Source organism: Lucilia cuprina, chromosome 5 (assembly GCF_022045245.1).
Source record: "Lucilia cuprina isolate Lc7/37 chromosome 5, ASM2204524v1, whole genome shotgun sequence".
In the NCBI taxonomy this organism is placed as follows: Eukaryota; Metazoa; Arthropoda; class Insecta; order Diptera; family Calliphoridae; genus Lucilia; species Lucilia cuprina.
The window spans coordinates 3,609,662-3,623,451 of NC_060953.1; the positions used below are offsets into that span (position 1 = coordinate 3,609,662).

Sequence of the window (13,790 nt, forward strand, 5' to 3'; positions counted from 1 at the left end):
AAAACCTTAAAAGAAAACCACATACACTTATTTAAATATATTTAAAAAAAATATTTAATAAATTAAAAATATATAAATATATAAAAAAAATATTTTATGTTTATGAAAATAAATAAAAAAATTTATAATAACAAATACATCACAAGCGTACGTTTAATTAAATTAACAACAAAATATTATATTAAAATGAATAAAATATTTAAACAAAAATTCTATATGTAATGATTAAAACAAAATACAAAATATATATATGTTTTTATTTCAATGTCAAAGAACTCTAGCGTTTTTTTTTAAATTAATTTCAAACAAATAAAACACATCTAAAAGAAGTTTTTGGTTTATAACTTTCTTTAAAGGAAAACGTTTAACGGGTAAGTTTTCGTTTAGAAGATTTCTAGTATGATTTTAATAAAACACCTTCCCATTCCATCGTATTATTATCTCATTATCTCATTTCTGAGAAACCTAGCGTTGAATCCGCTTCTAACGGATTCTAGGTTTATTACGTATTCGTACAATGCGAACGTAGTCGTTTCTGGCAAATATCTGTATACAATATCGCAAAGAATGGAAATTTTACTTAAGATCGTAAAATGATTCTTTTAGGTTGCTATTTCTTGGACGATTTAACGAATCTTCAGGAAACCATATTAGGTCGAAGTATACAGTATAATCTATAGTCTAGTCTGTTATATAGTCTAGTTTATAGTCTAGTCTATAGACTATACTCTATAGTCTTATACTGTATAGTTTAATATAAAGTCTATCTATTGTATAATCTATAGTATAGTCTGAAGTCTAGTCTATAGTCCAGTCTATAATTCAGTCTATACTCTAGTCTATAATCGAGTATATAGACTAGTCTATATTCTAGTATATAGTCAAGTCTATAGTCTAGTCTATAATCAAGCCTGTAGTCTAGTGAATAGTCTATCCTAAAATCTACTCTATAATAAAGTCTATGGTGTAGCCTGTAATCTAGTCTATAATCTAGTTTATAGTCTAGTCAATAATCTAGACTATAGTCTAGTCAATAATCTAGTCTATAGTATAGTTTATAGTATAGTTAACAGTATAGGTTTAGTCTATAGTCTAGTCTATAGTTTATTCTATAGTATAGTCTACAGTCTAGTCTACAGTCTATAGTCTAGTCTATAGTCTAGTCTATATTCTGGTCTATAGTCTAGTTTATAGTCTAGTATATAGTCTAGTTTATAGTCTAGTATATAGTCTAGTTTATAGTCTAGTATATAGTCTAGTCTATAGTCTAGTCTATAGTCTAGTCTATAGTCTAGTCTATAGTCTAGTCTATAGTCTAGTCTATAGTCTAGTCCATAGTCTAGTCTATAGTCTAGTCTATAGTCTAGTCTATAGTCTAGTCTATAGTCTAGTCTATAGTCTAGTCTATAGTCTAGTCTATAGTCTAGCCTATAGTCTAGTCTATAGTCTAGCCTATAGTCTAGTCTATAGTCTAGCCTATAGTCTAGTCTATAGTCTAGCCTATAGTCTAGTCTATAGTCTAGCCTATAGTCTAGTCTATAGTCTAGCCTATAGTCTAGTCTATAGTCTAGCCTATAGTCTAGTCTATTGTCTAGTCTATAGTCTAGTCTATTGTCTAGTCTATAGTCTAGTCTATAGTCTAGCATATAGTAAAGTCTATGATCAAGTTTATAATATATTCTAGCTTAAAGTACAGTCTAAAGTCTAGTCTATAGTCTAGTCTATATTCTATTCTATACTCTAGCATATATTAAAGTCTATGATCAAGTTTATAATATATTCTACATTTTAGCACATAGTCTAGTCTTTAGTCATACCTTTAGTCTAGCCCATAGTCTAATCTATGGTCTAGACCACATTCTAGTGTATAGTCTATTCTATGGTCTAGTCTATGCTCTAGTGTATAATCTAGTCTATTATCTAGTATTCTAGGCATTAGACCATGGACTATTAGTTTCTTTTTTCTAGTCTATATTTTCATATTTATTGTGAAGTTTGTTAACATTTATTCTATTGTTTACTACCCCTGCAATAGTACATAAAAAATCATCCCTGCAATGGCGCAAAAACACAGCTGTTAGTGTAAACCCAGAAAACTTTGCAAAAAGTTGATAAATTTGTGAAATTGTTAGTGATTTTCAGAATTTAGTGAAAAAAGTGAAAAAAAAGAAAAAAAATCAAGTGGAATGTTAGATAAAGTGAAACATGTAATATTAGTGTTGTCTGGTAAAGGCGGTGTGGGCAAGTCTACAGTAAGCACACAGTTGGCGTTGGCCCTACGAGAAAGCGGTCATAAGGTAAGTTATTGTGAATAAACACAAAGGCACGCTAAAAGTAATGCATTTTTTCTTCTTTTTAATCCTTTACAGGTAGGACTTTTAGATATAGATTTATGTGGACCTTCGGTACCCTATCTATTGGGTCTCGAGGGTAGTGATATCTATCAATGTGACGAGGGTTGGGTGCCTATCTATACTGATGACTCTAAAACATTAGCTGTTATGTCGATAGGGTTTCTACTGAAATCACGCAATGATCCAGTCATTTGGCGTGGTCCTAAGAAAACTATGATGATAAAACAGTTTTTAAACGATGTTAAATGGGATGATTTAGATTATTTAATCATAGATACACCACCCGGTACTTCAGATGAACATATAACGGTAATGGAATGTATGCGTGAAGTACGTTGTGATGGTGCCATTATTGTCACTACTCCACAGGGAGTAGCTTTAGATGATGTACGTAAAGAAATAACCTTTTGCAAAAAGACTGGCATACAAATTTTGGGTATAGTCGAAAATATGAGTGGTTTTGTGTGTCCCCACTGTGCCAATTGTACGAATATATTCTCTTCGGAGGGTGGTGTAGAACTGGCCAAGTTGGCGGGTGTTCCCCACTTGGGTACAGTGCCTATTGATCCTCGTGTTAGCATTTTAAATGGTACTACACGTTCGGTTTTGACAGAATTGCCCGAATCAGGTACAGCTGCCACCTTTAGGGAATTGGTGACAAAAATTACGGCATAATTGTTAAAATGGAAATTGTTTTAAAGAAAATAAGTGTAAATATAAAATTTTATAAAAATTGTTAAAAGTTGCTGCCGGCTTTTGTAAAAAAGTGCAAAATTATTAAAAATACTATCACGTAAAATAAAATAAAAAGAAAAACCAATAAAAAACTATGCAACAAGTTATTTAACCAATATCCCCAACCTCATTTAATGCGTTATTTAGGTATCTACATTTAACTTATGATTTTTTCATATATAATTCGTTTTTTATTTGAAAGTATTGTTTATCACATTTTTTTTTGATTTGTTTATGGGTCTACAACCGATTTAAGCTTTTTCATATAGAAGTAGATTTTTGTTAAACAATATGGTATTTGAATTATATTCGGATTTGGAGCATTATTTATGAATATATAAGTATATAATAGCCTTTGGTATAAAATTTTGTCTTTGTTAGAAATTAGTTATGTTTTAAGGAAAAACTCTCAGAAGAAAATTTTTCTATGGAAAACTTTCAACTAAAGGTTTCTATATAGAAACTATTTTATAAAAAAACTCTCGACAGAAACTTTTTCTATAGAAAAACTCTCGACAGAAGCTTTTTCTATAGAAAAACTCTCGACAGAAGCTTTTTCTATAGAAAAACTCTCGACAGAAGCTTTTTCTATAGAAAAACTCTCGACAGAAACGTTTTCTATAGAAAAACTCTCGACAGAAACGTTTTCTATAGAAAAACTCTCGACAGAAACGTTTTCTATAGAAAAACTCTCGACAGAAACTTTTTCTATAGAAAAACTCTTGACATAAACTTTTTCTATAGAAAAACTCTTGACATAAACTTTTTCTTAGAAAAACTCTCGACAGAAACATTTTCTATAAAAAACTCTCGATAGAAACTTTTTCTATAAAAAAAACTCTCGACAGAAACTTTTTCTATAGAAAAACTCTCGACAGAAACTTTTTCTATAGAAAAACTCTCGACAGAAACTTTTTCTATTAAAAAACTCTCGACAGAAACTTTTTCTATTAAAAAACTCTCGACAGAAACTTTTTCTATAGAAAAACTCTCGACAGAAACTTTTTCTATTAAAAAACTCTCGACAGAAACTTTTTCTATAGAAAAACTCTCGACAGAAACTTTTTCTATAGAAAAACTCTCGACAGATACTTTTTCTATAGAAAAACTCTCGACAGATACTTTTTCTATAGAAAAACTCTCGACAGATACTTTTTCTATAGAAAAACTCTCGATAGATGCTTTTTCTATAGAAAAACTCTCGATAGATGCTTTTTCTATAGAAAAACTCTCGATAGACGCTTTTTCTATAGAAAAACTCTCGATAGACGCTTTTTCTATAGAAAAACTCTCGATAGACGCTTTTTCTATAGAAAAACTCTCGATAGACGCTTTTTCTATAGAAAAACTCTCGATAGATGCTTTTTCTATAGAAAAACTCTCGATAGATGCTTTTTCTATAGAAAAACTCTCGATAGATGCTTTTTCTATAGAAAAACTCTTGATAGATGCTTTTTCTAGAAAACCCCTCGACAGAAACTTATTCTATGCAAATTTTTCATCTGAATGATTTTTGTAAAGAAAATCTTACAAAAGGAATACTTTTCAATAGATAATCTTTTAAAGGGAGAGCTTTTGTATACAAAATCTTTTAATAGAAAATCTTTTATTAAGAATAATTTTCTATTAATAATATTTGTTTTAAAAACAACTAATTCTAGAACAAGTGCTAAAAACTGCTTAAGATTCTTGAACAACAACCTTGGAAGATTTTTCAAAGTAAATCTTTTAACAGCGACATTTTTCTAGAGAAAATCTTTTCAAAAGATAAATTTTGTCTCCCTAGCAAAAATTTAAGAACTTGTTTTAAAAACAACTAGTTCTAGTACGATTGCACATAGAAATACTTCAGATTCTTAAACAACAACTTGAAACTAATGGTTACTAGCCATTACGTCTGGAACCTGTTCCTCTGAACATTGTCTGTTAGTAAGTTGGTTAATTAGTTAGTTAGATAGTTAGTGAGTTAGTTAATTAGTTGGTTAGTTGGTTAGTTAGTTAGTTATTTAGTTAGTAACTTAGTTTGTTAGATAGTAAGTTATTTAGTTAGTTAGTAAGTTATTTAGTTGGTTAGTTAGTTTATTATTTGGTTAGTTAGCTGGTTAGTTAGTTAGTTAGTTAGTTAGTTAGTTAGTAAGTTAGTTAGATAGGTAGTTAGTTACGTAATTAGTTAATTAGTTATGTAGGTAGTTAGTTTGAAAGGATGTATACACATCAAATCGTAAGAAATCTAGGACTCTATTATTTAGTTAGTAACTTAGTTAGTTAAGTAGTTAGTTAGCTGGTTAGTTAGTTAGTAAGTTAGTAAGTTAGTTAGGTAGGTAGTTAGGTATGTAGGTAGTTAGTTAGTTATGTAGGTAGTTAGTTTGAAGGAATGTATACACATCAAATCCTAAGAAATCTAGGACTCTATTAGCCAGTAGTGTGCTCCTTAAACAGTGTCACCAGACTAAAACACTAACCTACCCCAGGCTATGTGTGAGTAAGTTTTCCTAATAAAATTTGTATAACAAATATCAAACAGTTTCTCAAAAACTGTGCTTATCCGTTGAAAAAAACAAAACAGTTTTTAAATTAAAAGTATACGTTGTCTAAAGCTTCCCTAGAACTAGTTCCGAGGTTAACAATTTCGTACAAAAATCATTGAATTTAGAACTAGTTCCAGAAGCGTTCTAAAGAATAAGTGCCGAATTCATGACGTTTTCTCCGAACCATTTTCGAACAAAAATCATTGCTCTCAACAACAAAGTAGAACGAATACAGGCATATACGTTCTACGTTCAAGAACCAGTTGTAAAACTAATACAATTTTCGTGGATTTTTACTATTTCTATTGATTGATCTCTTTTCCCTTAAATAAAACACTTTTTTGGATTTTTTTTATAATATTTTTAAAAGTTTATTTTTATAACTTTATTCATCATTTGTTTGTTTTTTGTTGTTTTTATTATTTTGGTTTTAAATTTCTATAAAGTATATAATATATAATCTGCATTTTTAATTAATATTTTTATGGTTTTTTTTTCGCATTTTTTATTTTTATGTTTTTTTTGTATTAATTTCATTTTCTTGTATAATATATAATTAATATATTTTGTTGTTGTTTTGTTTATTATTTTTGTGTTTTTTTAATTATTATTTTAATAATAATGAATTAATAAAAAAATGGGATTGATTTTTTATCAGATTTATTTAAGTTTTAAATGAAATGTAAAGAAATGAAAATAAGTTTTTGGACTTTATTTTTTTTTTTAATAAAGTCTTATAATGGAATTTGTTTAATTATTTGGTGAGAGCGAGGGGAGGGGTTGTAGAAGGGTTTTTAGGGATTTTAATTAATTGTTTAATATTTTGTTTTTTATATGTATAATAATGTTATTTAATATATAGTTTTGTTTTAAAGATTTTATTTTTTTCTCAATTATTTTTGTTGTGGATTCAAAGTGTTTTTTAGATTTATTTTTATTGTGGGATTAATTATTATTTATTTATTTTTTAATTATTATGTTTATGCTGTAATAATAAATAATAATTATTTTTTTCTGTGTGTGTGTGTAGGGTTTTTGAATTTTTTATTTTGTTTATTAAAAATTCTTGTTTTATTTTATTTATCAATGATCATAATTAATAATAATGATAATAATTTATAATTGAATTTATAAGTTTTAATAATAATTAATAATAATAATAATTAATGATAATAATCATATAATAATAATTATATTAATATAATGTTTTGTTTTTTTGTTTAATTAATATTTTTGTTGTGGTTGACAAACTTTTCTACCTTTTTGTTATTATTATTATTATTATTTTATTAATAATTTTATTTTTTTTTATTTATATTGTTTTCTATTTACAAGTAGAAAATATTTGATCAATATTTTAAATACTTGTATTATTCGGTGTTTGCTTTCATCCATTTTTTTTGTTTTTTTGCTTTTGAATGCCGCCTGTACAAACATGCATTCGTATGCAGTTTTATTTTTATTTATTAATTATTTTATCTGTTCAACTATTTTTGTTATTTAATTAATAATATAACTTTTTTTAATAATTTATTATATTTTAATAATTTTTTTTAGGTTTTTATTTCTTTCTCCTTTATCTTTCTTCTTCCTTATTTTTCTTTTGCTTTTATTATTTATACTTTTTTTAAAAATTATTATTTTCTTATGAGTTTGTAGTTTTTTGTTTTTAGTCTATTATTTTTTTTTTTTAAATAATTTTTATATTTTTAAATACTATTTTCCCTAAGGATTTTATTTTCAGTAATTATTTTAATAATAATAAAAAAATTAAATTATGAAATTATTTTTATTTAAAAAATTTATTTTTTATTAAAAAATTATTCTTTTTTTTAATAATTTTTTTTAAATTTGAAAATTAATATTTCATGCTATGTTGACAATATTTATGAGATTTCATTTTTGTTTGTTCATTTCAATGACAACGATAACGAGGAGCTGCACTTGTGAAGGTTTTGGTTTTACACAATGGGGTTTTTTATATTAACGATTCTTTACATAATATTTTTTAATAATTAATTATATAAAAAAACAAACAAAAACTTTAAGAAATCTCTCTATAGAAACATATTTTTATAGCCAAACTCTAGACCAAAGCAATTTCTAAAGAAAATCTCTTCACAGAAACTTTTTCTAAAGAAAAACTATTCACAGAAACTTTTTCTAACGAAAAACTTTTTACATAAACTCGAAAGAAACTTTTTCTATAGAAAAACTTGCTACAGAAACTTTTTCTAACTCTCGACAGAAACTTTTTCTATAGAAAAACTCTCGTCAGAAACTTTTTCTATAGAAAAACTCTCGTCAGAAACTTTTTCTAAAGAAAAACTCTTGACAGAAGCATTTCCTAAACAACAACTCTCAACAGAAACTTTTACTATAGAAAAACTTTCAACACAAACTTTTTCTATAGAAAAACTCTCGACAGAAACTTTTCCTAAAGAAAAACTCTCGACAGAGACTTTTTCTATGGAAAATTTCTCGACAGAAATTTTTTCTATAAAAAAAACTGACGACAAAAAATTTTCTATAGAAAAACTCACGAAAAAGACTTTTTCTGTAAAAAAAACTTTCGACATAAACATTTTCTATGGAAATACTCTATGTAGGAACTTTTTCTTTATAAAAAACTCACGGCAGGAACTTTCTCTTTAGAAAATCTATCATCAGACTTAGATAGTTTTTCTATAGAAAAATCTTTCGTGAGGAAGTTTTTCTATAGAAAAACTTTCGTGAGGAAGTTTTTCTATAGAAAATCTTTCGTCAGGAAGTTTTTCTATAGAAAATCTTTCGTGAGGAAGTTTTTCTATAGAAAATCTTTCGTGAGGAAGTTTTTCTATAGAAAATCTTTCGTGAGGAAGTTTTTCTATAGAAAATCTTTCGTGAGGAAGTTTTTCTATAGAAAATCTTTCGTGAGGAAGTTTTTCTATAGAAAATCTTTCGTGAGGAAGTTTTTCTATAGAAAATCTTTCGTGAGGAAGTTTTTCTATAGAAAATCTTTCGTGAGGAAGTTTTTCTATAGAAAATCTTTCGTGAGGAAGTTTTTCTATAGAAAATCTTTCGTGAGGAAGTTTTTCTATAGAAAATCTTTTGTGAGGAAGTTTTTCTATAGAAAATCTTTCGTGAGGAAGTTTTTCTATAGAAAATCTTTCGTGAGGAAGTTTTTCTATAAAAAATCTTTCGTGAGAAAGTTTTTCTATAGAATATCTTTCGTCAGGACACTTTTCTATAGAACATTCTTAAGCTGGAAGAGTTTTCTAGTTTTTCTTTACAAAATCTTTCGTCAGATAGTTTTTTTTACAGAAAATCTTTCTTCAGATAGTTTTTCTACATAAAATCTTACTTCATGAAGTTTTTCTTTTATCCTTTGGCAGGAAGAGTTTCTTTAGAAAATTATTCGTTAAAAAGTTTATCTTTTTATTTATAAAATATTATTTAAAACAAAACAAAATTAATTAAACAAAACTTAAGAAAAAATTTAAAATAATTATTATTCTTTGCAAATTTTAGTTTTTACATAATGAACTTTGACACTTTAAATTTTTTTAAGGGAAATTTACTCTTTTTTAAACATTTTCATCGTCTGCAGTGCAAACCAAAAAAAGTATTCGGTTTAAAAAATTTTATTTCTGTTAAAACTCAAATGATTTTTCTATAGCATTCAGTTATCTTTTTCATACATAAGTTTGGTTTGCTATTTTTGTTTTTTATTAAGTTAAATACTAAAATTTATTTATAATTTTTTGTTTGATTTTATTTTTTTATAAAATGTTAAAGATTTAAACTTCTAAATTTTTTCCTTTTTTATTTTTTATTTTTCTATATAAGTAGTATATAGTTAATGTATATAATTATATAAATCTTATACATAAAAATGTAATTGCAAATATCCCTTGCCTCTTTTTTTGTTTAATTATTATTTTTATTTACTTAATAATTTAGTTATTAGTTAATATACTATATAAATAATGTGTGTGTGTATATGTGAGTGGATTTTTGAAATATTTTCAATTTATTTTTTTTTTTAATAATAATTTTAATTTAGGTTATATATGTATGTGTTTGGGTGTGTTTAACTAGATTAATAATAAATAATTACTTAATGAAAACTAAGTTTTTTTGTTAGTAATAAATTTTATTTATGCATTTGACTATAAGAATTTATAAATTTGGGTTTTTGTATAAAAAAGTATAATTCTAGTTTTTAATGTGTGAGTTTTTTTATTAATGATTAGTTTTTGAAAAAAATTAAGACAAATTTATTTATTTTGTCAAATTAACCAAACCAAACTTCTAATTTAAAATTTCTCTCAATTCAAACTTTCTATTGAAAAAAAAACTCCTAGACAAAAACATTTTCTAAAGAAAAAATTTCGACAAAAACTTTTCCTATAGGAAAACTCTCGACAGAAACTTTTTCTATGGGAAAACTCTCGACACAAACATTTTCTATAAAATAACTCTCGACAGAAACAGTTTCTATAGAAAAACTCTCGACACAAACTTTTTCTATAGGAAAAACTCTTGACAGAAACTTTTATTTTATAAAAACTCTTGACAGAAACTTTTTCTCTTCCTGGAAAACTATTTACATAAACTTTTTCTATAGAAAACATCTCGTCATAAACTTTTATTATAGAAAACCTCTCGCAAGGAAAGTTTTTTTAACAGAAACTTTTTCTGGAGAAAAACTCTCTACGGACATCTTTTCTTTTCAAAAACTTTTAATTAAAAACTTTTTCTAATGAAAACATCCTGACGAAAGATTTTCTATAGAAAAACTATCTGACGAAAGACTTTCTATAGAAAAACTATCTGACGAAAGATTTTCTATAGAAAAACTATCTGACGAAAGATTTTCTATAGAAAAACTATCTGACGAAAGATTTTCTATAGAAAAACTATCTGACGAAAGATTTTCTATAGAAAAACTTCCTCACGAAAGATTTTCTATAGAAAAACTTCCTCACGAAAGATTTTCTATAGAAAAACTTCCTCACGAAAGATTTTCTATAGAAAAACTTCCTGACGAACGATTTTCTATAGAAAAACTTCCTGACGAACGATTTTCTATAGTGTATCTATAGAAAAATTTCCTTAACGAATGATTTTGAAAAGAGAAACTTTCTGAAAACTGAATATACTCCTTTTCTTCTCATTTAAATTAGAAATTCTTAAAAGAAAACTACTTAATTATTTTATTAACATGAAAATTCCAATAAGTTGCCTAATTTTACTTAGTTGTTTAATATTATATAAAAATAAAATTTTAATTAAAAAAATATAAATAAAAAACTAAATTTTGAAAAAATATACATTGAACAATAATTGGTAGTGCTTGTATTGAAATTAAAAGAAAAAATATTTAAATTAATAATAATATAAAAAAACAAGCTAAGAAAGTGCATTTATTAAAAATTAATAAATAATAATAAAATATAATTAAAAACCAAAAAAAAATGTTAAATTATTAATTATAATAAAAAAACATAAAGAAAAAGTTTTTTTCTTTTAATAAAAAAGTCTCTAGATACCAACACAGCAAAGAAAATAATTTCTTTTCATTTTTTTGTAAATATTTAGAACATAAATAAAAAAAACCTTAAACACCCCTTTCCCCCCCACAAAACCAGTAGTTTAAACAAAAATAAAAAAACAAGAAACAGTAAACGAATTTATACTGTAAATAACAAAACAAAATATATATTTATTAAAATTATTAATAAAATAAACAAAAAAGTTATTAAAATAATAATTAATAATAAATAAAAGACAAAAGCAAGGCAGGTTTATGAAGATAATTTTATTAACAAATTCTTTATTAATTTGTTTATTTTTTTAATAATTTTTATTTAAAATCCTCTAACTTTAATTGGTAAATTCATTTTACAAATTCCGTCCGTGTTCTAAGACATTCTATTATTTGGTTCCTTTTGTTTGGTCGTTTTTAATAATTTTATTAAAAATTATTAATAAAAACACACAACATATAGAAGAGCAAAACAAAAAATAAGAAAAGAAAAGTAATAATATTTCAAGAGCACCTTTAAATGAACAATAAAATCTAGAAATTGAAATCAAAACACAACTTGAAACCAAAATCATAAAGAAAAACTAAAAAGTATTTAAACAAAAAATGGTTAATACATATTGAAAATTTTTATTTTAATTTTAAATTAATTTTAATTTAATTTCTTTAAACAAGGTTCGAAAATTTGCAATAAATTGAAAGCTAAGTTAAAAAAATATATTTTAAGCAGGATCAAAAGCAAAACATCCTATACGAAAGATTTTCTATAGAAGAACTTCTTTAAAGTACGATTTTTTAGGGAAAAACTTGCTTAACGAAAGATTTTTTGTCTCGTTGTGTTCCTAACGAGAGCTTTTCTAAAGAAAAGTTTCTGTCGATATTTCTTTTAAAGAGTCGAAAGTTTTTCTATAGAAATGGTTTCTGGCGAGGTATTTGCTCTAGAAAAAGTTTGGTGTCGAATGTTTTCCTTTAGAAAAAATGTCTGTCCAGAGTTTCTCTGTAGAAAAAGTTTTTGTCGAGAATTATTTTTAAAGAAATTGTAGCTGTCGAGAGTTTCTGTTGAGAGTTTTTCTATGAAAAAAGTTTCTATCAAGAGTTTTTCTATAGAAAAGTTTGTATCAAGAGTTTTTCTATAGAAAAGATTCATATTTAAAGTTCCTAACGCGAATTTTTCCAAAGAAAAAGTTTATGTCGAGACAAGTTTCAAAGAGTCGAAATGTTTTGCTATAGAAAAGATTTCTGTATAGAATTTTCCTTTAGAGAGAGTTTTTCTATAGAAAAAGTTTCTGTCGAGAGTTTTTCTATAGAAAAAGTTTCTGTCGGGATTTTCTCTATAGAAAAAGTTTCTGTCGGGAGTTTCTCTATAGAAAAAGTTTCTTTCTAGAGTTTTTCTATAAAAAAGTTTCTGCCGAGAGTTTTTCTACAGAAAAAGTTTCTGTCGAGAATTTTTCTATAGAAAAAGTTTCTGCCCGGAGTTTTTCTATAGAAAAAGTTTCTGTCAAGAGTTTTTTAGAAAAAGTTTCTGTCGAGAGTTTTTCTATAGAAAAAGTTTCTGCCGAGAATTTTTTTATAGAAAAAGTTTCTGTCGATAGTTATTCTATAAAAAAGTTTCTGTGTAAAGTTTTTCTGTAGACAATGTTTCTGTGAAGAGTTTTTCTGTAGAAACAGTTTCTGTCGAGAGTTTTTCTATAGAAAAAGTTTCTGTCGAGAGTTTTTCTATAAAAAAAAGATTCTGTGTAAAGTTTTTCTGTAGACAAAGTTTCTGTCAAGAGTTTTTCTGTAGAAACAGTTTCTGTCTAGAGTTTTTCTATAGAAAAAGTTTCTGTCGAGAGTTTTTCTATAGAAAAAGTTTTTGTCGAGTGTTTTTTTAAAGAAAAATTTTCCGTCTAAAGTTTTTCTTTACAAAAAGTTTTTATTGAGTTTTTCTATAGTAAATGTTACTGCCAAAAGATGTTCTGTATTAAAATATAAATTTTCTTTATTTATTTAAGCTTTATGTTGTTTTCTCTTTAACCCTTCCAATAAAAACCAAAAAAAAAAAATTATATAAAAAATTATACACAGAAAACTCCTCTAAACTATAACCCACCTACTAAGAAAAGTTATAAATTAAAAAAAAAAGAAAACAAAATCATCAAAAAAAGATTGCACGTCAACATTTTCAATTTAATTTCATTAAGAAAAACCATTTCAAAAAAACACAAAAACAAATTTAAGAAATAACAACAAAATATTTTAAAAAAAAATAAAAACTATTAAAACAACAAATTTAAAAATTTGCACTTTTTGAGACAAAACAATAATATTTTTAATAACAACAATTAACAAAAAAACTAAAAATAAACATAAAATATAAAAAGAGTTAAAAACATGAAAATATTAGTAAAATGGTTTCAAAATAAATATTTAAACAAACTAAAAATAGTTAAAAACAAAAAAACCAGTAAAAGTAGTTTTCGATAAATAAAAAGCGGAAATAGTTTATTAAATAACGTTTATTAAAAATATATATTAAAAAATAAAGACACAGGGACGCAAAATAAAACAAAAAAATAAATATAAAATAATACTTAATAAAATTTTTAAATTTGTTTTATAAAATTTAAGTTTATATTAATTTTTTTCAAAATATTTTCCTTTAAT

General features: G+C 25.2%; 1 protein-coding gene across 1 annotated transcript; it reads left to right on the forward strand.

The window, feature by feature from the left end:
• Positions 1-2,075: 2,075 nt before the first annotated feature.
• Positions 2,076-3,099, forward strand: LOC111677988 (cytosolic Fe-S cluster assembly factor NUBP2 homolog). Its single transcript, XM_023439203.2, has 2 exons — positions 2,076-2,297; positions 2,370-3,099. Exons 1-2 carry the CDS (start codon positions 2,187-2,189, stop codon positions 3,027-3,029), a joined length of 771 nt encoding a protein of 256 aa, XP_023294971.2. The 5' UTR covers positions 2,076-2,186; the 3' UTR covers positions 3,030-3,099.
• Positions 3,100-13,790: the final 10,691 nt, after the last annotated feature.

What these genes read in the sequence shown, in the direction of transcription:
- LOC111677988 (XM_023439203.2), top strand. Translation starts at nt 2,187, where the DNA reads ATGTTAGATAAAGTGAAACATGTAATATTAGTGTTGTCTGGTAAAGGC. An exon ending in TACGAGAAAGCGGTCATAAG is followed by an intron (nt 2,298 to 2,369) that starts GTAAGTTATTGT and finishes AATCCTTTACAG; the next exon opens with GTAGGACTTTTAGATATAGA.